Source organism: Scophthalmus maximus, chromosome 19, assembly GCF_022379125.1.
Source record: "Scophthalmus maximus strain ysfricsl-2021 chromosome 19, ASM2237912v1, whole genome shotgun sequence".
NCBI classification, from domain to species: Eukaryota; Metazoa; Chordata; class Actinopteri; order Pleuronectiformes; family Scophthalmidae; genus Scophthalmus; species Scophthalmus maximus.
The window spans coordinates 15,169,017-15,189,984 of NC_061533.1; the positions used below are offsets into that span (position 1 = coordinate 15,169,017).

Genomic DNA, 20,968 nt, shown 5'->3' on the forward strand with positions numbered 1-20,968 from the left:
CCCTCTTAGTGCTGTATCAAGAAAAGAAAGAAAAAAGGTTGAAGCCTGACACATTACACAAGTGGAATAAGTGGAAACGGACATGTGAGCAGAAAGAGACAACACAAATGACATACAGACAGAGAGAGAGAGAGAGAGACAGAGAGAGAGGATGCGTAGTATTTTTTAATTCCCAGCGTTTCCAATGCAACAGTAGATAAGCAAAAGGGATTGCAAGAGAGACAAGGCAGGGAGGGGATTATTAGAGTCTTAGAGAGAAAGAGGGCGACTGTCAGCCCAGCATTAGAATCAGTCAGTCATGCCACGGGGGATCAAAAGGACAAGACCAACAATAACCAAAGCTGCACAGGGGAACAGGTTTCTTATCGCCGATGCTTCGCTCTACTCTCAAATGTCTACTATGACAGAGAGAAAGAGATGGAGAACAAAAAAGACCAGGAGGAGAGACCAGAGTTGAGTTTGCGATCCTCTACTGCTGACTGACGGGACTGTGTGACGTGGGCGACATGAGCGCGCGTGCGTAGCACATGCTTGTGCGTGTGGTAATGAGCTTACGGGGCCAGTCTGTGAGGCGTGGAGTGATGCAAGCACTGATGTAACCAGGAGTCGGCCTTGGCGCTGCTGCTGGTGCTGGTGGTGTGGACAGTTTCTCAGGGGGATCCAGAGTCACCGGCCCCCAGATCTCACCCAAGTGAGATTCCGTTCACGGGTCGGTCAATGCGCGTGACACAACCATCGGCTCTCAGGCCACTGCACCTGAGGGACGTGCACCTGCTCCCGTGATTATGCCGAAACTTCACGAGGCTTTCGCGAAAACATTCAGTGATTATTTTTTAATTGCGAGACTGAGGAGGCGAACAGGGGGGCCGGGGGGGACGGTGAGAGCAGCGCAGCTCAGACGAGCGGAAAGAGAAGCCGCAAAAGCTCAGGTTTCCTTTTTAGTCAATGACCCACAGTGAACCGCACACACACACGTCTAGACTTCCTCTGCTGGCCAGTGTCGTCTTCCCAACAGAGCAGCAACGGAGGCTGCGAGGGCAAAGGAATGTTGCAATGTAAAGATAAAATGTGCATGTATTCGTGGCATGGGTGTAGACACGTCCACGGTGGTATGGAACTGTGACATGCCCACTAAACACACAAACACAAAACCTTCTGGTTTACTCCGGAAAGTCATGGACTGACTCAGCATGTGTACGTGTTCGTTCGTTCGTCCGTCCGTTCGTCCGTTTGTTCGTTCGTTCGTTGCAGGAGGAGCAGACAGACAAAGAAACTCATGCATAATTTGAACAGCGTGCGTCTCAATGTGACTTTGCTTTTACGGCCAGAGGGGGTGTCATCAGGAGATGGCTTAAAGCTTCCTTTTTTTCTCATTGCACAGTTCCTGGCATCTCCACCTCTTGTTTTGAATAAAAAAAACAAATTGCTTCCTGTCTAAATCCTTTCACTTATCCGCTCATCTGTCTATGTCTGTTGGGTTTGTTCCTACTACTCCACTCAATTGCACCTTTTGACCCCTTCTGACGAACTCCCTCACTCCCTCTCACTCCTTCTGGATTCATTCTCCAAATCTAATGCTGCCGAGTCCACAGGTATCCCATCCCTCACTTCGCCATTTGTCCGACCTTCTTCTTCTCCCGCCGTTTCTCCTGCATTCAGGAACGTCAGGAACCCTCGGCGCCGTTTATTAGCAGTCACGTATCCATCTATCTATGACCGAACACTTTTATACATGGCAATCCAGAAGCAGAATTCATCAGACAGCCCTCCCACGCCCAGTTCCCTCCCTCCTCTGTGTCCCTCTCTTTGTTACGTAATACCTTCACCGATTCCACTGCCAGCAACGACTCATCCCCAAAAAACACCTCTGTAGCCCTCATCCTCATCCTTTTTTTTTTTTTAACCCAAATGTCATGATGAAGCCGCCTGCCTCTCTACTGCCCCCCACCCAGCCCTTCAAAAATAAAAACAACCCCAATAACCACGCACGTCATACACAGGCCAACACTTGCGCACTCACACGTAGCTATGGGGTTTACACTGTCGCAGGCTTGTCTGCATCGTCAAAGTGTCCATGCGTATTTGTTGGAATGTGTGGTCATGCATGCAACGATTTTTTTATTTTTGGGTGGGGGGGGGGGGGGGGTCAAAAGTCTGTTTTGGAAACATTGACTGCCACAGGCGCAGCTGGCACAGACTGGTTACATAACCCGGTCTGCAGCCTCTGCTTGGCTCCCTGGATGGCTGACAGTAGCGCACACCAGCGCTGACACGCAGTCACACATGCGTGCCTGCACGTACTTGCCTCACCCACCGCAGACGGTGCTGGTGTTGATGCAAGGCCTATGGCGGACGCCGGTGATATGAACCCATCCGTCTCAATTTAATAAGAGGGTCTGCGGCACATCAGCCTGCTTGAGAAAAACGTTCCTCTTCTCTCATCTTGATGCCCTCATTTCCTTCATCCCTCCCCCGTCTTCCAACTCCGCTTCCTGTGTGTCCATACTCTCCACTGGCCATTTCTCTCCGTCTCACTCAGACATGACTATTCTTTCGATTCCTTTGCCACTCATCAATTCATTGACCACTGCAGCAGTCCGTGACTGCACCCTGTTCTAAAACATCCTAACTCACAGGGAAAAATATTCTTACCAAACCGTTATCTTGATATACAAAATGGTTTGATGCTTAATGTTTGACACCATCATTTCAATATGCAACAATGATGACAATTTGTAAATATACATAATGTTCTGACACGGAAAAACTTCCCACACAGTTGACATAAGAGTGATAAAGCTCGTTTTAAAAAAGCCCTAAAGGGCATCTCCTTTGTGAGTGTGACTTTCCTCACCAAAACTCTATGGTACATGTTGTAAGATACAATGCTTTGACTGAAGACGACAATGCATGCGCACACACACACACACACACACACACACACACACACACACACACACACACACACACACACACACACACACACACACACACACACACACACACACACACACACACACACACACACACACACACACACACACACACACATACACACACATACACACACACATAACTGCACGCTCCATTATCCCTGATGCACCTTCCTCTACTAGAGCCTGATACAGGGGTCAGAACATGCTGGCTGACTCTTCCATGTGGGTCAGTGCAGTGCTGCACGGTGTTATCTCAAAGCTGTTGACACGGTCAAAGCGTTGGGCATGGTGCCTAACCAGGACAATAAAGTAGCTCTGTTCCAGATCCATCTGAAGGTAAACACAATGACAGGCCCCGATCACCGGGTCACTAACAGTGGTGGAGGTCTGACAACAAAATAATTCAAGCAACAATTCCAGCTCAAATAGTGTTGTAGCGAAGTCTCAACATCTTGACGTGGAGAGAGAGAATTGCATACAACAAGATACTTCCTTACTTTTAAAATAAATGGTACAATTTAGAACAGTCGGTATTTCCACAGAAGGGTGAGTCAAACAACCACAGGACGGCCGTTAATAGAAATCTTTTCAAGAGAAAAAAAATATTGGCACCCGGCACAAAGACTGCACAATATGGAAGGAGTGCCAAACTGTTTACACAAGCCGCATCCTGCGGATACCACTGATAATGACAAATATGATCAGATAAGAGTCACTTCAGCTAGAATAAGTCTTGCTTTGTTTATTTCCAGGTAAAACGCGCTGAGGCCTCCTCTCACAAACCCTGCAGCTACACACATGCACACACACTAACGCAATCGTCATGACGTCACAAGGATGAGCAGTGTGTGTGTGTGTGTGTGTGTGTGTGTGTGTGTGTGTTAGAGAAAAAACAGTGAGATGTGGTCTTGCAAACACAGATCTTGTGCATGTTATCTATTGTCCCAGTTCTTCTTCCCAGTGGCAGGACAGCAGCATCACTACGTTCATCAATGAAAGGCACCTCCTTCATCGCAGTCATTCATAACCACCTGGCCCATTCATATTTTTTTTTATTATTATACACAAACCGATTCAGCTAAAAACCTGCAATCTGTTGTGCTGTCACCAGCGTCTGAGGAGATTCAAAGGAAGGGATACACACCGCATGCAGCACCCGTGGTCAACGTGTCTTGCACATATCGCTGTTCGGAGCGGGGAGGTGGACATCAGCCTACATCCAAAACGATGCGCTGATCAAAAGTCTTGCGTAATGTGCCAAGCCCATCCGCTGCGCTACAACCGAGGAGTCAAGATGCCACCGGGAGCAGCCGCCCGCGCGGCACGTGCGCGGTCTTAAAAACAATAACAGCAATCTTCCATCGTAACGTCCCTTGCTCAAAATAACCATTTGATACACGCGCTTGGGAGTATGACAGGCCTCCGGGGACTATTATAGGCATAAGAGGGGAGATTAAAAACCCATTAGGCGCAATAAGTACCACGACGTGAAGGCGATGGAGCAGGCGATCGCAGGAGTAAAGGCTATAGTAAACAGTGTGGCTTTTGTGCGCGGCGAGGTCTGAACCTGGAACATGTGACCCAGGAGAACTCGTGCAGGACGCCTGCCTACCTTCCGACGGCTCTGGACTTGACCCACATGCCACTCCGCCGACAGAGACGCGCGCGGAACGAGTGGGTGGTCGCCGTGTTCTTTTGTCAAACTGCAAACGCACCGACCGCGGACGTCGCACAGGACCTCGCCCCCCCCCCCCCCCGTCCGCCCTGTCACATCCTCCTCCCCGGCTTCCTCCCTTTACCTCGAGTCGCTGCAGAACCCGCCGCAAACGGCTGCGTCTGTTTGAAAACCGACCCACGTCTCGGATGACATATGAACATAAATGGCCGTAACATTTATATTTTCTGCTCTGGGCCACCACCCCCCCGCCTTTTGTGTTGTTGTTTCACCAGCTGATTTGGCCAGAGACACGCCCCCGCGACTACGCGTCACGACGCAAGTCGCGCAACTCCTTCTGTGCTGCATTCAGGTGCAGTCAGGGAAAAAAAGAGAAGGAAATAAATGAATACAGTCTTTAACGGCGCCCTTGGGCTATCTCCACTGCAGTCAATACCTCAGCGGCACGACCATGACATCTCTGTGAGTTGGAGTAGATGAGTAAAAGTCAACTTTCTTATTGCATATTCCATTTTGCAGCTGTGTGATTTCTACATGTGAGAAAAGCCATCAAAAACCTGAGGAACCTCAACATAAATGTTCAGACACCAAAAGCTGTTTAACACTCCAGCAGACAGGTATTATTCATGAGAAGTTGCCTTGAGGAGCATTTAAGGACTCGTCAGAGATGAAGGACGCCAGAGCCAATCAAATCCCGCTGGGCCGATTGTAGCCCCCTCCCATTCCCGAGCCCCTCCCGGTCCTGTTAACTCAAAACGTCCGGCAGAGCATGCTGTCTTTTGTTGCTATATCACCACCGACTGCACTGGTTGTAGACTGGACCAAATCACCTTGTTATTACTGAGAGACATTGAATATGATATCTCATATGTTCTTTAAAAAACCAAAATTGATCAAAATCATTATTCAACGTGCAAAATTGCACATTGCACATTAGCTTAATTTCTCTTTTCAACCTTGTCCATACACACCATTCCCTTTCAAAACTTAAAATGCATATAAATAAGGCAATCGTGTCCTTACTACTCACGGGCAATGGAGAGAATTTCTCTTCTATGGTTATTCTGGGTGTTCGGGCATAGCAACTAACTACCACATAGCAACACTTGTGTATTGCCACAAAAGGCAATCCAGGAGCCGAGAAAAAAAAGAGGGCATATCATGGATGGCTGTGGGGGGAAAAAACCCACCGGGCCTTTTCCCCTTTTTCCAAGATCTCATTGTCTGGGAATTCAATTCTGGAATGTTAAGCTGCACCAGAGAAGAAAAATGCTGTCGTGTTGCCAAGACGCTAAAAAAAAAACATATATCTCACTATTTGCCAGTAAGAGGAGTTTTAATTTAAACTTAAATCTTTTTGGAAATGTGATTCAAAAGGCTTTGCCCACATGTTGTTCTGAGTCCACCTGCCTTTCATTGCAACCCCCTCTGCAATTCGAGAAAGGAGGTGAAAGTGGAATTTGTATTAGATTATTTTTATTTTATTCAGCATTTGCATTTCACTTGGGACCCCTTTGCAGTATTTGGTCATGTGGGACAGTCTGATGTACCAGATCACTTTCAGGACGGTGGAAGACTGAAGACAGACATCTGTTGGTGGAACTTGGTACTGATTTGTCACTCTGAAACAAAGGAGGCGCAAACTCTCCCTGCTACATCATGGCACTGCAGCAACAGCTTCCATCTTTGCGATCAAACAGGATCATGTTGCAGCAAACCGCAAATATATTGACCCTCGTGCTGCTCAGTCCTGCAGACTCACGATAAAAAACAATATTCAAAGGGAAAACATGCGCTGAAGCAACACCCTTGACCGCAACTAAATGCACGGGAGTTCAATATGCAACTAGTGGGGATTTTTTTATTTCTTTTTATCTATTTGTCTCATGTTGTCTTGAGGCCCTGAGAAAACACTCCCCCCTGATCTGGCTGGCATGGCCGGAATGAAACAGCATGAAAGAGTGGGGTTGGAATGCTGCTGGAGAAAGCAGGGGTTCAACTGCGCTGGCACTGAGAGCCCTTTGGAAAAGTGGGGAGGTCGCCCCTTTTGTTGGAGAGGTGTACTTGTGGGAGAACTCTCAAGAAGCACAGGCCGGGGAAATGTCTGGCCTTTTCAGCTACAGTAGTACAAAAAAAAGGAAAGAACTAAAGCCTGTGGGGCTTTGTTTACGAGCTTTATCGCTCTTTTATTAACCATGTGGGAAGTTTACTCCCATAGCTTTTAAAGTCGGGAGAATGAGCCGAGAGCATTTCTTAGGCACGACTACTTCAATAAGAAGTGTCCTGCTGGTTGGACAAATACTCCGTTTTGGTCTGCTGTGTATTCAGTGCCATCCAACGTTCGTTTCCAACGATGTACGAGTTCGGTAAATCCCAATTTCTATCCAACATGATTCACTGAACAAGTTTCAATTTCTTGGTTTTATTAAGTTGCAGGCAAGAAAATATTTTAGAACACATTTGAAGGTTTCTGCTTAGATGAAAATATATTTATATTTTTTGTAAATGTGACACCTGCTCTCGCAAAACAACTGCTAGTGTCTCTGTCAAACTCTGCTTGTTCACAGTGTGTTGCAACTGGATTTGGGCTCAGATGGATAAGATTTCAAATGACATCATGAGTTTATTTAATATTAAGCGATGGATATCGAGTATCATTTTTATGGCTGTGGAGCATTTTTCTTTTCATTTTTCTTCCCCCTCATCTCAGTCCCCACTGTCCACCCTTGCACTGACCCTGTTCTCACCCCTACAGCTCGCCTGAATATCCAGCAGGCCCACACACACACCCCCTGCCCCAACACTGTGCTGGAACTGTTCTAAAGCTGTCAAAACACCCAGCTTCTCACACTCCCCATGTCCACAGAGAGTTTGCCCCAAACAAAACACACACAACAAATGTGCTCAGACACACACGCACACACACACACACATACACACACACACACACACACACACACATATGCAACACATGCTCAATGGAAAACAGTCTACATACAACCCTGTGCACCGACACAAGTAGGTCAGAGCTGCAGTGGGTCTATTCCTCCAGCACCATGGAACTGATAACAGAATCAGAGATTAAATTCTACCTCCAAACGGGGGAACAACACAAGAATATCAGTTTGGTCCCCTGGGAGCAAATTCAGAGGTCAAGGGTCAAGAATGAGACTTGAACGACCAGAGGCTAAATTGAAATGGGCTTGTGGGAAACTGTCATTCCTAAACTGACCAGTGGTGTTTAAAAAAAATAATAATCTGAAAATCAAACAAATGCACAAAAATACACATCCATGTCTGAATCTGACTCTTCATTCCCACACTTGTCCCTCTGGCCGTCTCTCTCACAAACTCACACACACACACACACACACACACACACACACACACACGCACACATCTGACATGGACAAGTGACTGAGATGTGTTGCCAGGACTGGCACCCTGGCATGAAACAGAGTGTGTTTTGTAACAGCAGGCTGCAGGCCGTTCTGGCAATGGGTGGTGGGCAGGTCAGCAGAGTGTGAGTTTAGGTGAAAAACATTCAACACTAGATAAGGCCTGAGAGAAGGTGCAGCAGGACGCAGAGCGAGAGCAGGAGCGAGCGATTGCTGAGGTTATTGTTTATTTGCTAAGTGGATCCTACGGTAGAACTGTCTTATCTACAGTCGGTTGGAAAACTACATGTGTGCGACCAGCTGTTATTTCCTCATTATATCCCTAATGAAGACATATCACTCCATCGCTCGCAGCAGAATCAGAAAATCACTATGATGGTGTAAAAAACTGTGGTACAGTAGACAGAAGCTGTTTAATGTATTATATCTTAAATGTAAATCCTTATGGTTTCTGCCTTATTAAAACAGACTCCACTGTGAAAAACATTGCAAGTCCATACTTACACTTTTCAGTTTCGAAATTAACCATTTCGCAATTCCTTTCTGATTTCTGATTTCACCATGTTTGTGCCTCTTTTCAACAAATGGCCATATTATATCAAGAGTCTAATTTAATTGAATTTAATCTAAAGGGAAATATGACCTCAGAAGTTGAGGGGTCGACCCTGTTATCTAAGAGGTCAGATATGCCCTCAAAGCCAATCATAGATTTACAAAATATCAATACAAAGTTATTATTATCTGTACAATATCATATGTATACACTGCTGTCATAAAATTGGAAAAAGTCATGAAGCTTGATCAGGTATGATTAATATTCATTAGCTATTAAACAGTGTCTCTGGGATCCCAAGCAGAAGATTAAGAGGTAAAACACCTTCTGCTGACAGATACTTGTCATTAGCTGTTACTCCTCCATTGCCACAGCATGTGGACTGACAGATAAGGACTATAATACTGATGTATGATCAGGTCAAGTCGGTGCTCTGCGGGCAATGACAGACCATGACGGTGGAAAATGTTGGGAATGTAAAGTGGCTTGAGGTCCAGCAGGCAAATAAGGCTGGACATTGGTGGGAATGGCTAAACAAAAGGGAAGGACTGAGGGCGCCATGGGAGAGGGTAGGGGGGTGGGAGGGTCGGCGGGGATGCTTAACTGCCTGTTGTCTGCCCCAGAATAAACAGACCTGTGATTACGGATATTAATGCCAGCTTAAATGTTTGACCTTCAGGCTCCTTCCGGAGCCTGGGATGAATGCGGAACCGCGCTGCACATTCATCACTGTCCCTAACTAGTCCTATAGTTTCCCTTTGGGTTCAGCGCACTTGATTTTTGAGCATGCAGGTTAAAAATCTCCAAATGCTAAAACATTCCTGTAACTTCATTGACATTTTGTTTGATGAACTGTTTTCTTGTTGGGTTCAAATGCTTGCCTGTAATGTCAAGGCTGTCACAGGAAAGTGCCCCGGGGTAGAAAAAGGTGGACTTGGATGAAAGACAGGGTGGATGTTCTAAATTCCTGAGTGGCATACGTCTTCTGTGATGAAGACAAAGTGTACAGAGCAGAGGTAGTCTGCCTTTGTAGTCAAAATACATTGTGTGCATTCTCACTTGAGAGGGGTGAGGTCGCATGTCTTGCTATTCCCGAGTTCTCATACAGACACACAAAGACAAAAAACTAGATCGAACAAACATAACACAAACTGAAAATCACATGCACATGCATACAAACAAACACCCTCCGCCGGGTAGAGACACAGGTCAGTAGAGGTGCCTCTGAAGCTGTGGCTGTCAAGAGCCAGGGCTAATCTTATTGAGGCTCTCTGCGGCTGCGGGTGAAATCCTTCGAAGTGATAGGTGTCTCTGCCGGAAGATTTGCACTTTTCGAACCTTAACTTATCTTCAGAACCTGCCGTGTGTGTCTTGTGTTGGTGTTCTGTAAAGTTCATATTGTGATACAGGCACCAAGTGTACGGGTTTCACCAAGTGACGACCCACCGCGATGTCACCCTTTGGTTTGTGAAGTGCCGTTTTGATGCCTCGTTGTCGAGCCTTTTGACCTGCACCATCTTAGACGTGTGAGCGGGGGGTGGGTTCTGACTGAGAGCTTGTCCACTGCGCGTCTTGATGCAACCTGCAACCATGTACCGGATGGACAGTATACTTACTGTCAATCACGCTGTATCCACGGTGCTTTGTCGTCTATTTCACTCTAAATGAAACCATCATTTCTGAAATGAACATCATGATGTATCGGAGAAGACTTGAAACTATCGATTGAGAGCATGAACTCCTCCGGAAAATGTTTTCTGATGTTACAAATCAAGTGAGAAGTAGAGTTATTTTCTCACAGACTAAACTAGAAAACTGACTTATTTTTGCAACCAGTGGAGTCGCCATCTGTTGGTCATTCCAAGGAATGCAGCCTCCTCCGCATTGGTAGCGGATCGGTGGATTCACTGGCTGCGCCGGTCTGAGGGCATCATAGCGACGAAGAAGAGCAAGGGGCTAACTGTAGGTCAAGGGCTGCAGATGACGTCAAGGTTGAGTGTGAGGATCAAGTTGAGGAAGGAGACAGAAATACATATGGAAAAGGGGAATGGATTGGGTGAGCAAAGGAAGCACCAGTACCATCAGCAGGTTCTATAGCCTAAGAAGCAGCCCAAGACTAGAACCACAGCAATAAAAGACTGATGGTTTGATGTGATCTCTTGAGAGACTGGTGAGTCCTCTTTATAATCACAATCATTATTCCTGTCATCCAGTGTTGATCTATGCTTAACATTTACCAACATGGATTTCATCATTTGAATATCAATAGGTAATCCCAGTTCACCCGTAAACTCATGTAGCAAATCCCAAAGTTGTTCGTTCAGAGTTCTCCACTTTTCATTAAGATGCTGGAGGATTGCCCCCCCCAAAAAGAAGACAAAAAATCAACTCCTTCTGCTGAAAAGCCTCTTTTGAAACTAGGACCAAAGCTGAGGCTAAGGAATACAACAAACATTTCTTCAATGTCATCATGCCTCGAACAAATTTAACCAGCGTAAGCTGCTGAACATTTTCTCTGTGCCACCTCTGATTGGATTAGAAAAAAACACTTACTCACCAGATAAGAGTCTGACGGGTCCACATCAGTTTGAAATGCGTGTAATCCCCCAGCTATATTCCCTAGAAACCTTTTAATATGTCCTTTAGTAAATCTATCAGCAGACACAATGGTGATCTTATCGTGGACTATCAGCAAAGAGTCTTATACAGCATATTTTGTTCCTGGAGCTGGGTACAAGTAAAAAGGTAATTGGATGGGACATGTTTAACATTTTGCATCCTACCTCTTTTACTGCTAAGGTTCCTATTCTATTATGATTTTTCTTTTCGTGAACACAAATGTTGAATGCTGAAGTGTTTGAAATTGCATGCATAGTTCACCGATGACCTGTTGGGAAACTAAAACATAACTTGTTAAACTTGCCTGTTAGTAGTTGTGGCAAGCCCAAAATTATTTAGGCCATATATTTGCATTGAATATAAGAAAATGCCACCAAACGACAAAAATACAAAATACATTGTAATGATTGCATATAATACTCAGAAATGTCTTTTTAGGGGGGATATATCCCAGCAGACAGGGATTAGCATTATGGCAAACATGCTTTGGAGCACTGTATACTTTAAGGTACATTTAAGAGCAAACCCCATCAGTGGCAGATCAATGGGTTGTCAACCACAGAGCAGTCGAACCAGAGAGTCTTTCCAGTAATGCATGCAATCCATCACTGGACACTGACACCCCGCTGCTACTTGCGGTGATGTTGGGAATGTTTGGTAACCTCCGTGAACCTCGCGCAGGTCGGCAGCCACTCTCACAGTCTGGTGAGGATGTAATCAGAGTACACTTTGGACTGGGGCAGAGCTCGGACAACAGACAGGAAAATACCTTTGAGTGCTCCGTGAGAGAAAATGTTGCACGCATTGTCTGTTTTGCACAGGAAAGGGACACATTGCCTGATTAAATAATGTACAGATGTAAATGAGTCGGAGGGAGATTGTTCAAATAATCTGGAGGATGTAACCAGGGGGACGAGCAAAGGAGACGTGTTGGAGCTGGGAGGACGGGGATGCATTTGGCCTCGGCACAGGTCAGTCAGTCTTCCAGGAACAGCCTGATCAAACAGAGAGCGAAGCCAAGCCAAACACTCCTGGACTTCAGTCTGGCACAGAGAAGCGGCCCCGCGGAGTTCACACTGCACACACCGCTCTCTGTAAAGTACTGTATAGCACTGTAAGTTCCCATGCCTCTTTGGCTCGTCCATTGGGACCAGGTTGCAGGCACCGATCGTGATGAGTTGAACCAAAGAGATTTATTTTCGTGGTTTTATGTCAATGGCTTTTAGAGGCTTAGGAAGATAAGTGTCCAGTAATTGACAAAAGTCTCAAAAAAAATGTGTTATGGAATCTTTTTGTGGGCGGTCCCGCCTCCCAGGATAGGAAGCATAGCTCTATTGGCCTGAAAATCTACAGCCTGAAATGCTTACATCAGCTTATCATAGATACTGCATATATCTGTATTGTCACATATTTAGTTTCGGAAGATAGAAATTTAAGTGCAAATTGTCATCTTTAAATGCTTCTCTGTAAATTATCTAACCTCAAAATTGAAATAAAATTCCAATGATCCTTGACAAATTTGTTGTTGTGTATTAATTTGTTGATTTCAGAATGTATTAACATGGATATCAGATGCTGTCCTCTTTCAACTTCACTCCCGTTTTTTTCTTTTCAATCTGAAATATCTATATTGGTAACAGGCTAATCCAGAACCCCATCTGCCTCTATTCAAAACATGCTGTTCACGCACAGATAGAGAAATAGAGAGGAGCAAACACAGGAGGGAGGGAAGGAACAGGAGTGGGGGGAGAAAAAAAAAATCACAGAAAGACTGATACACACAGGCAGACCAATAAACAACATCACGGAAAGCCGAGGCATAACAGGAAGGGCCTTTAGTCCCGTTTACTTTGAATAGCCTGCGTGTTGTTCATCCTTTTGTGCAGCTCGGTTAGTTCTAGTTCCTCATATTGTATTGCACTTGCACAAATGAAAACAAGCTTGTTGTGAAGGGGAAGACCCTGCGTCTCACAGATGGAACCGAAACAGCGGAGCATTCAGCTCAGTGGCGACGCAGCTTTGCTTTCATTCAGTTGGGCACTGAGTGGATTTGATACAGCAGAGAAGCCGTGTAATCCTTTGGCGAGGCATGAAATCACAAAACTGTCGGGACACACTTTTCACCTGACAACAGCGCCACGTACTGCAAACCGCATGAAGACGTAAAGATGGAGGTGGACCGGACATGCACCTCCAATTGTGGTAATGTGCCTTTAAACAAGACGGCACATGGAAGCAAGCGTGTGCACGCACGCACACACACACACAGATGATACACTGTGCACAGTAGGTATCCTAAAATAGTGTGATGGAAAAATCTATACTGGTGTCCGGTTATTTCCGCACTGCTTGGCGGTGGCCTGGTGATACAACCGGCATACAATAGTCTCTGCACACTGTGACCACATGTCATTCAGCCGAGCCAGGCTACGCAGCACAGCCACACACACATTTAATCATTTGAATAGAGGGGCAAAGGGGCAAAGGGGGTGGTCATTCAGACCAGAGCCACGTTAAGATGAAACATACTCAGACACTGTGGCAATTTGTTCACTTATCTCAAATTGTCCTGTGCAATTTGATCCGGCCTGCCGTACCACTTGTCGCTGCGTCGAGGGCAATTCAACAGAAAACCATAACAGCCCGTAATAGACTCAAGAAGTCAATATTCCCCGCATGACATGACATCTATGTTGAGAAATGCATCAGTATTATAATAGCATGTGATATTAAATAGGAACAATACTGATGATATCGATTGCATGTTTTTGTTATAAATAGAGTGATTTATTCCAGTCAGAGAGAAGAGAAAGAGAGACATAAAAAGGGAGGTTATTTCTTTTTTTTTTGTCGCTGGACTGTATGACGACTTAAAAATGGTCCACCCTTGTATGACAGCAGTGAACAAACCAAACCACATGTAACATGTGGGTGAGTCAATTTCCAGATTTCCATATGGGAGCAAACCACAGACGCTGGAGTCAGACAAACTGGGCCCGGGATGATGACAGAGTTCTCATTTGCAACTCGCTACCCTAGCTATCATTTCTGATTCATCCATTTTGGTGTGTGAGTGCGTGCGTGCGTGCATGTGCGTGTGTGTGTGTGTGAGGGAGAGAGAGAGGGAGATAGAGAGAGAGAGAGGGAGAGAGAGAGAGACAGTCAGTCAGGTTGCATCAGCTTCCTGAAACTGCAAAATGTGTACGTATGATAATGAATGTATGTGAAAGGGAAACAGTTTGACCTCTGGACACGTACGACTCCGTGAGCACAAACAAAATTACAGATTAAAAATCCTGGTGGTTTGGTGAGTGGCTGGGCCAACACTGAAACTGGGCCTGACCCTGATTAGCAAGAAAGGCCCCCTTGGGCGTTTCTCTCACCACAGATTAGTTCAGAGCCTCCAGCTCTTAATAGAGGTTGAGACAGAGACACGCAGACGGGCAGAGAGCGCGCGTGTCTGTCGACGTGCTTTGTGTCTGCACAACGAGCAAACATGGGTTCATTGTGCTCGTCTGTTGGAGTCATTGTGTCTGTGTCTGCGTATGTCTGCTAATGAGTTTGGATGGTTTTTGAATGCACACCCCTGCGATGCTGTGAGGGCGTAGGGGAAGGGGAGTCTCGGAGACATGAGATGCTTTCATGGCTACAACGAAAGCAAATAAATTGCCAAAATGGCAGGAGTTAAGGACACAGGCCAGTCAGAGTGTGTTTAACACCAACGATGGGCTAAAATGAAAAGAGGGCAAATGTCTGCATGACAGGAAGCATACAGTGGCACCTCACAGGGCTTCTTCTTTCTTTTCACCGTCTCCCACGGACGGACAAGAAAGCGAGTGAAAACTGTGAACAAACCCTCCCCCTCTCTCTGTCTCACTCCCTCGCTCGCCCAAACACAGCCAATCACCGATGTTGACGAAGGTGCTAATTGGGGTTTTTCTTTATTCTCACTTAACGAAAAAAGCCGCCGCCGATGAATAGTGTGTGTGTGTGTGTGTGTGTGTGTGTGTGTGTGTGCGTGTGTGTGCGGGCGATGGGATGTGAGTTATTGCTATTAGTGGAAGGCAGGCCGACAAGGCGGGCCGACAAGATGTGGAAACAAACAGGAAGATAAAGAGACAGACGGCCAAGGCTCGCAGGCACAATGAGAGACGCGAGAGATTATCGCTGCATGTGAACGACACAGAAGCCAGACATATGGAGCTTTTTGGAGCCATATACAGACATGGGAAGTGACTGGAGCACAGGTCAGACAAACACAACCCATCCAACTATGCTACACACACACCACATGCTTACCGGCAACTACCAGTATTAAAACCCTCAGGTGACCTCCTATGGCGTGAAAAGCAATCTGTGATTTCAGCGCACCCATTCAAATACCTGGCATTGGCATATTTTCCATCAGTCATATGACTTTGGAGTCCATTTCGCCCGGGCAGATCGACTTCCCACCACCGCAAACGAGAGGAGCAGATGCTACAGCACAACACTCCCAGGGATCAAGTTGCACGCATACAAAAATATGAACGCATAATCACACAGATGCACAGAGAGGGAGAGAGCGATACACAGAAGCACACTTAACACACTTAACATGGAGAGGAGCTACTGTCAAGCAGCCCATCTTTGCAAGGGAAATAAACTGACAGTTGGAAGAAAGAAAATTCAAAGCATGTTTTTTATGAACTATAATCCCAAAGCACTGATCAGAACAAAAAATTAAAAACCATTCTTTCTGCCTAGAAAACCTTTGACCCAGAACTCCGTCTCACTACTCTGTCAACAGTGCTGTGGTGTAACACGCCTCCCTATCGGTGAAGCCACCCTGGGACTCTGGACACAACCGGGAGTCCGACCCCGGCCTCGGCCCAGGCCCAGTGCTGTCTGAGGGACCACGACGTGGCAAGGTCTCCCTTCCTGAAGTGAACTATCTCTTTTATCTCCTCTCACCCTCTTGGTCCCACGCTGCCCTGTCCTGTCCTCACTGACAACACAACACCTTCTAATCGAAGCCTCTCACTCCACACACACACACACACACACACACACACACACACAACCAAACAACTCATTCCATCAGCCATTACCCGTCTGGCCTTGTAAAGATGTGTTTTACTCCCGGTATTAATTTGCATGTGACAAAGAAATGCAGGGCATTAGGAGTATGCACACACACACACAAACACACACACACACACACACACATAAAGAAATGTTCCCTGCATTGGTGTTTGATTTTTCCTCATCCTTATTTTTAAAGTTGAGCAGACCTGAAAATATATGCTGTAATAACAACTGTTTGCTCACTGCTCAGACGAAGTTCAGGCGGATGTTCAAATCAGTTTAGGGGAGAAGAAAAAATACATTTCGTTTGTTCAGCCCAAACTAAGATGAGGGAGTGGACAAAGATTCGAGCTGAGGGTTGCGATTGAGCAACTTGTTCTGCTCTCTGATTTATCGGGTTCTGCGGCCATATGCAATCAGGCGACCGACACGCTCTTCCCCTCGCTTGCGCCCTGTCCCCGTCTCTCCTTCTCCTCCTCACTGCCTCGGCCCACTCTGCTCTGATTTCCCTTCGACCAAGAAACCCCTTTGTGTTCCTCTTCCTCGGGATCCGCACTCCTTCTTTGCTCCCACTTTTCCACTTTCCACTCTCTCGTTGCTTTTCAAGCTCTCTTCTCTTCTCTTGTCTTCTCACAAGGCCTATAACCTCCTTAACTGAGCTCTGCCTTCTTTCTCTTGCATACACATTCTTTGCTCTCTGACACCCTGTGTACAAAAACAACCATAGAGGCAGCCAATGAGAGAGAAACACACTGTACACTTGCCATCAACAGCACAATCCCTTGCTTCTCATCTCTCTTTCTCTCTCTCTCTCTCTCTCTCTCCTAAAACCTACTTAAGAGGACAAGCATCATGTGGTGCTGGTAAGAGAAGAAGATACTGTTGTACAATGACTGTGAGTCTCTGTTAGTTGTTGTTTTTTTTCCGTTTCTGTGCGAAAATGCCTGTGTTGGCGTCCGAGGATGTGTGTGTGTGTGTGTGTGTCTGTGTGTGTGTGTTTGTGTGTGTGTGTGTGTGTGTCTGTGTGTGTGTGTTTGTGTGTGTCTGTGGTATTGCTCAACTCACACAAAGACACAGCTTCTTATATGACTCCCAGCTGTGTGGACTTGGCCCACCAGTCAGCCATCAGCAGCCAGGAATGTTTGGTGTGCAACTATGCTGGAAAGCCCCAGTTACCCACACATGCACGCGCACACACACACGCACACACACACACACACACACACACACGTACACACACACACACACAAACACACACACACATAGACACAAACACACTCCCAGCCACCCCTGGAGAAAACCTAGTCTTCTGAGCACGGGCAGACAGAAGGTTGGGCCCACCCCAAAAGGAAGAATGGTTCAAATTCCACAGCTGATAGAAAAACACAGAGTCGGACAGAGCGGAGGAATTGATGTCAACTGTATCAGACCCCCCCCCCCCAGATGTGCAGTCTACATGTACAGTAACTGCAAGCGGCCGCTGTTTGGCTCTGTACGTTCATGTCACGAGTGACTCCACTGCTGAGCTGTGCCTCACTCACCCATGCAGCAGGTGGTGGAACTACCTGATCCTGAATCTAAGCAAGCATAGAAGTGACCGACTGACTGTTTTCGTTACAATAACACCCGAGACAACCTGATTAATTATAATTATCATGTGTCAATGTCATCTGCCTTGGTTTGTGTCTGTGTATGAAACGTTTGGTTTAATTTGGCTGCCATCGTGACCAGGACTCCCTGGGAGTAGAGATATTTTATCTCAATGGCACGTCCCTGGTTAAGATAAAGGATGAATAAAAAACTCCCACAGGAAATACACTCAGTGTTAGGAAGGCTTTCGTGAGATGATGCATTGTCGTAATTTAAGTATTTTGTCATCACTTCTCGAGATAAAGAGTCATCATACTACATTACTACTTGAGATTTGTATTTTTAATATGCTATATTGCCTTTTTGTAAAATGGAAGTACTGTCATTCCACAAGTCTTTTTGTGAGTATATGCAACTTTTTTAACTTAGTATCTCATTAGGCCTTAAAAATACAACTGCCCCTCTGGAGGAGAAGCCACATGACTATTATCAATGCTGCACACATTTTGTCTTTGGTTGACTTCAAGTGACACACCCACAATAATTCAACTTTTTTCTTCTTCTTCTTTGGTTTCCTTTTTAAACCTGGTGCAAGCGAGTCTCGTCGTAAATCACAATCCAGGCAAACAACCATTTCGCGCAAACTGAGCTGGAAAAAAAGCAGACGTTCCAAACCAGAAGGTTCGAGTTCAGCCCTCAGCATTGTCGACAACAGCCCGAACCAAGTGAACCGTTACGCAACTCTACTTTGTCCAAGTTGGTGCATCGTCGCCCAATTTTGCTACATCACCACAAGTTAAAAACGCAGAGTGACCGCGACTCCTACCTTTCTTCATGCCAGACGTGCACCTCTGGAATCAGTCGGTCTCTCGTCTCCGCTCACGCGTCTCCGCTGCGCTCCTCTCTCCCGGCTCAGTTTATTCTGGGCAGCGCTCGTCGTCCCTCGCTTCTCCTCCCCATTTCACTGCAGGGCACACAAAACACACGCGATCACTCCGGAGCATCGCCTTTCCTCCGGGACGACAACGCTGGGACTTGCGCGTCTTCAAAATTATCGGCTTCGCGTCTGAACGCGCGTATTTGGTGTGGATGTGCCAGAAACTGACAGAGGGAGAGAGAGGGAGGGAGGGAGGGGGGGGGAGAAGCTCTGCCGACTGTGGGCGCCGAGAGACGCCAGGAGGAATGTAATTACACGAGGACTGCTGCATATTGCAGAACCTGCAGACATGCCCTTGTTTACGCGCCCCCGCCTCTATTGTGCTCCGTCTGGGCTGAGGTCCGGCGGCTGTGGTCCTGATGCGAGAGCTTTGTGGGGTTTTCTCCACGTCCCTTTGTTGTTTCTGTCACACCTTACGGCAGGGAACGGGGGGGGGGGGGGCACGTGGAGGGGGGGGGGCCTCGCTTTCACTTTCTTTTGCCTGTCTCTGTTTGTTTTTTAACACAGCATTGCTGTCCGTCACCATCTTTTCTCTCTCTCTCTCTTTTCATTTTTTTTTTTTTACTGGAGATTAAATCGCACGAAGATGTTTTTTTTTTCTCTCTCTCCACGAATTTCGGATCAGATCGCGTGCGTTTCATCCCCATCACATAACACGTCCAATCTCGTCTCTAGTCATTTCTATTTATTTGATCTTTACTCACTATTAACCATGTTGTAGCCTAATAATGATGATAATAATAATAATAATAATAATAATAATAATAATAATAATAATAATAATAATAATAAAGAAGAAGAAGTTCGGTTGTCTTTCTGTTCTACCGCACCCAAGTCCCCAAATCTCACCAAATTCTGTCGCCAGAAGTTCAGTCCTCGCTGGGGAGTGGGCTCTCTCTCTCTCTCCTCTCTTCACCTCTCCGTCGCTCGTTGTCTCTCCCGAAGTGGCGGCGGAGCTCAGTTATGTTTCCCTCCAGTCCAGCCCTCACCGACGGCGCGCCGGGCGCCCTATCACCGAGCGCGGTGACGACAGCCTCGTGGCCAGTCACCAGCGCCACACCCATCCATTCATAAAGTACAGAGCGCGGTGCCAGTGTCCAGCTGTGCGCACAGTGAAAACATCCATCTATTGTCAGGGCAGATGAAATGGCTCTGATGTGCCCGAATGTGTCTCATATTTCTGTTTTCATACAGCCTGTTCCAAATGGGGAAGAGTTTATGATGGCCAAGGTTTTATTATAGCCTCCTGCCTGGCATGTTTTTCTGCAATGTGGGCGAGGATGAAATTTGTTAAACACGTTAGTAGATCCCCCCCAGATATTTGAGCATGCATGTGTTATTAGTGGAAAGGACATATAAGTATAATCCCCCTAAAAGTATTGCCTTTACATATGCGGCAATGTAAAGTACAGGTCAACAAATGAAACTGCATCATAATCGACAACATGTGTAAGATGAACATATTGATCATTGAAGATGGAACAATTCGATTCATGTATTTTGGATTTGGCTCGACAGAAAGCCATTGTCAGATTAACCAATGACTAGAATGATAGTTGGATACTGCCTCATCCACAATACAACGCCTCTTCAAATATTCTAGTATTTCTTAAAATATAAATATTTATATTGATATATGTTGAGATAATGTTAAGATTTACCAGAAAATGCTCATTATTGAACTTGGGGGGGGGGTTCACCTGCTGAACCTGCCCGTTTGCGTATGGTTGTCTAACGTTGCTCACTTTACAGTGTTCATTTAGTCAAATTACTTTTCACGCTTTTGTTCATATCCTTAGAACCACCCGCCCACTTCATTTTTAAAACAGGGTGGATGTTTCCAAGTCTAATAAAACACTATTGTGTTGAACAGTATAGGTCACCTTCCACGGGAGGGATGCTGCCCTATCTGCCATGTGTGTGTGTGTGTGTGTGTGTGTGTTTGTCATGTCTGTGTTATTCAGGGAAAAAAACCCAGAAACTCCTCTGGAACAAATGACTCTTTGTCATCATGGCAAGCAGTGAGATTCACTCTTTCTTCTCTGTGCATCAGTCCACATATCTGAGCCAACAACTCTCCGGACACAGTCCTGCTCCTCCTGAACAACCACATAGCTGATCGTGGCTTGGACAAAACTTGGTGTCATGATTCCTAATTTGGGAACAAACCAACAATACAGCATCCTTCAGTAT

The 20,968-nt window shown here is 46.1% G+C and overlaps 1 protein-coding gene across 5 annotated transcripts in view; it reads right to left on the reverse strand.

Moving 5' to 3' along the window:
- The window catches only part of rhobtb4 (Rho related BTB domain containing 4), a 37,991-nt gene extending 18,240 nt beyond the window's left edge, over positions 1 to 19,751 (reverse strand). The window contains exons 1-2 of one of the 5 annotated variants that reach the window (XM_035638739.2): positions 19,625 to 19,751; positions 18,665 to 18,802 (exon numbers count right to left, since the gene is read on the reverse strand). Coding sequence is in view for 3 of the 5 variants with exons in the window: in XM_035638735.2 (XP_035494628.1) it covers positions 4,736 to 4,806 (71 nt within the window). In the remaining 2 variants the exon portion in view is untranslated. Of the gene's footprint in view, positions 1 to 555; positions 1,740 to 4,080; positions 4,502 to 4,548; positions 4,681 to 4,735; positions 4,886 to 18,664; positions 18,803 to 19,624 lie in introns of those variants that run through there. The other 4 variants (XM_035638735.2, XM_035638738.2, XM_035638737.2 and 1 more) reach the window with 4 other exon arrangements.
- Between the last annotated feature and the right edge of the window lie 1,217 nt (positions 19,752 to 20,968).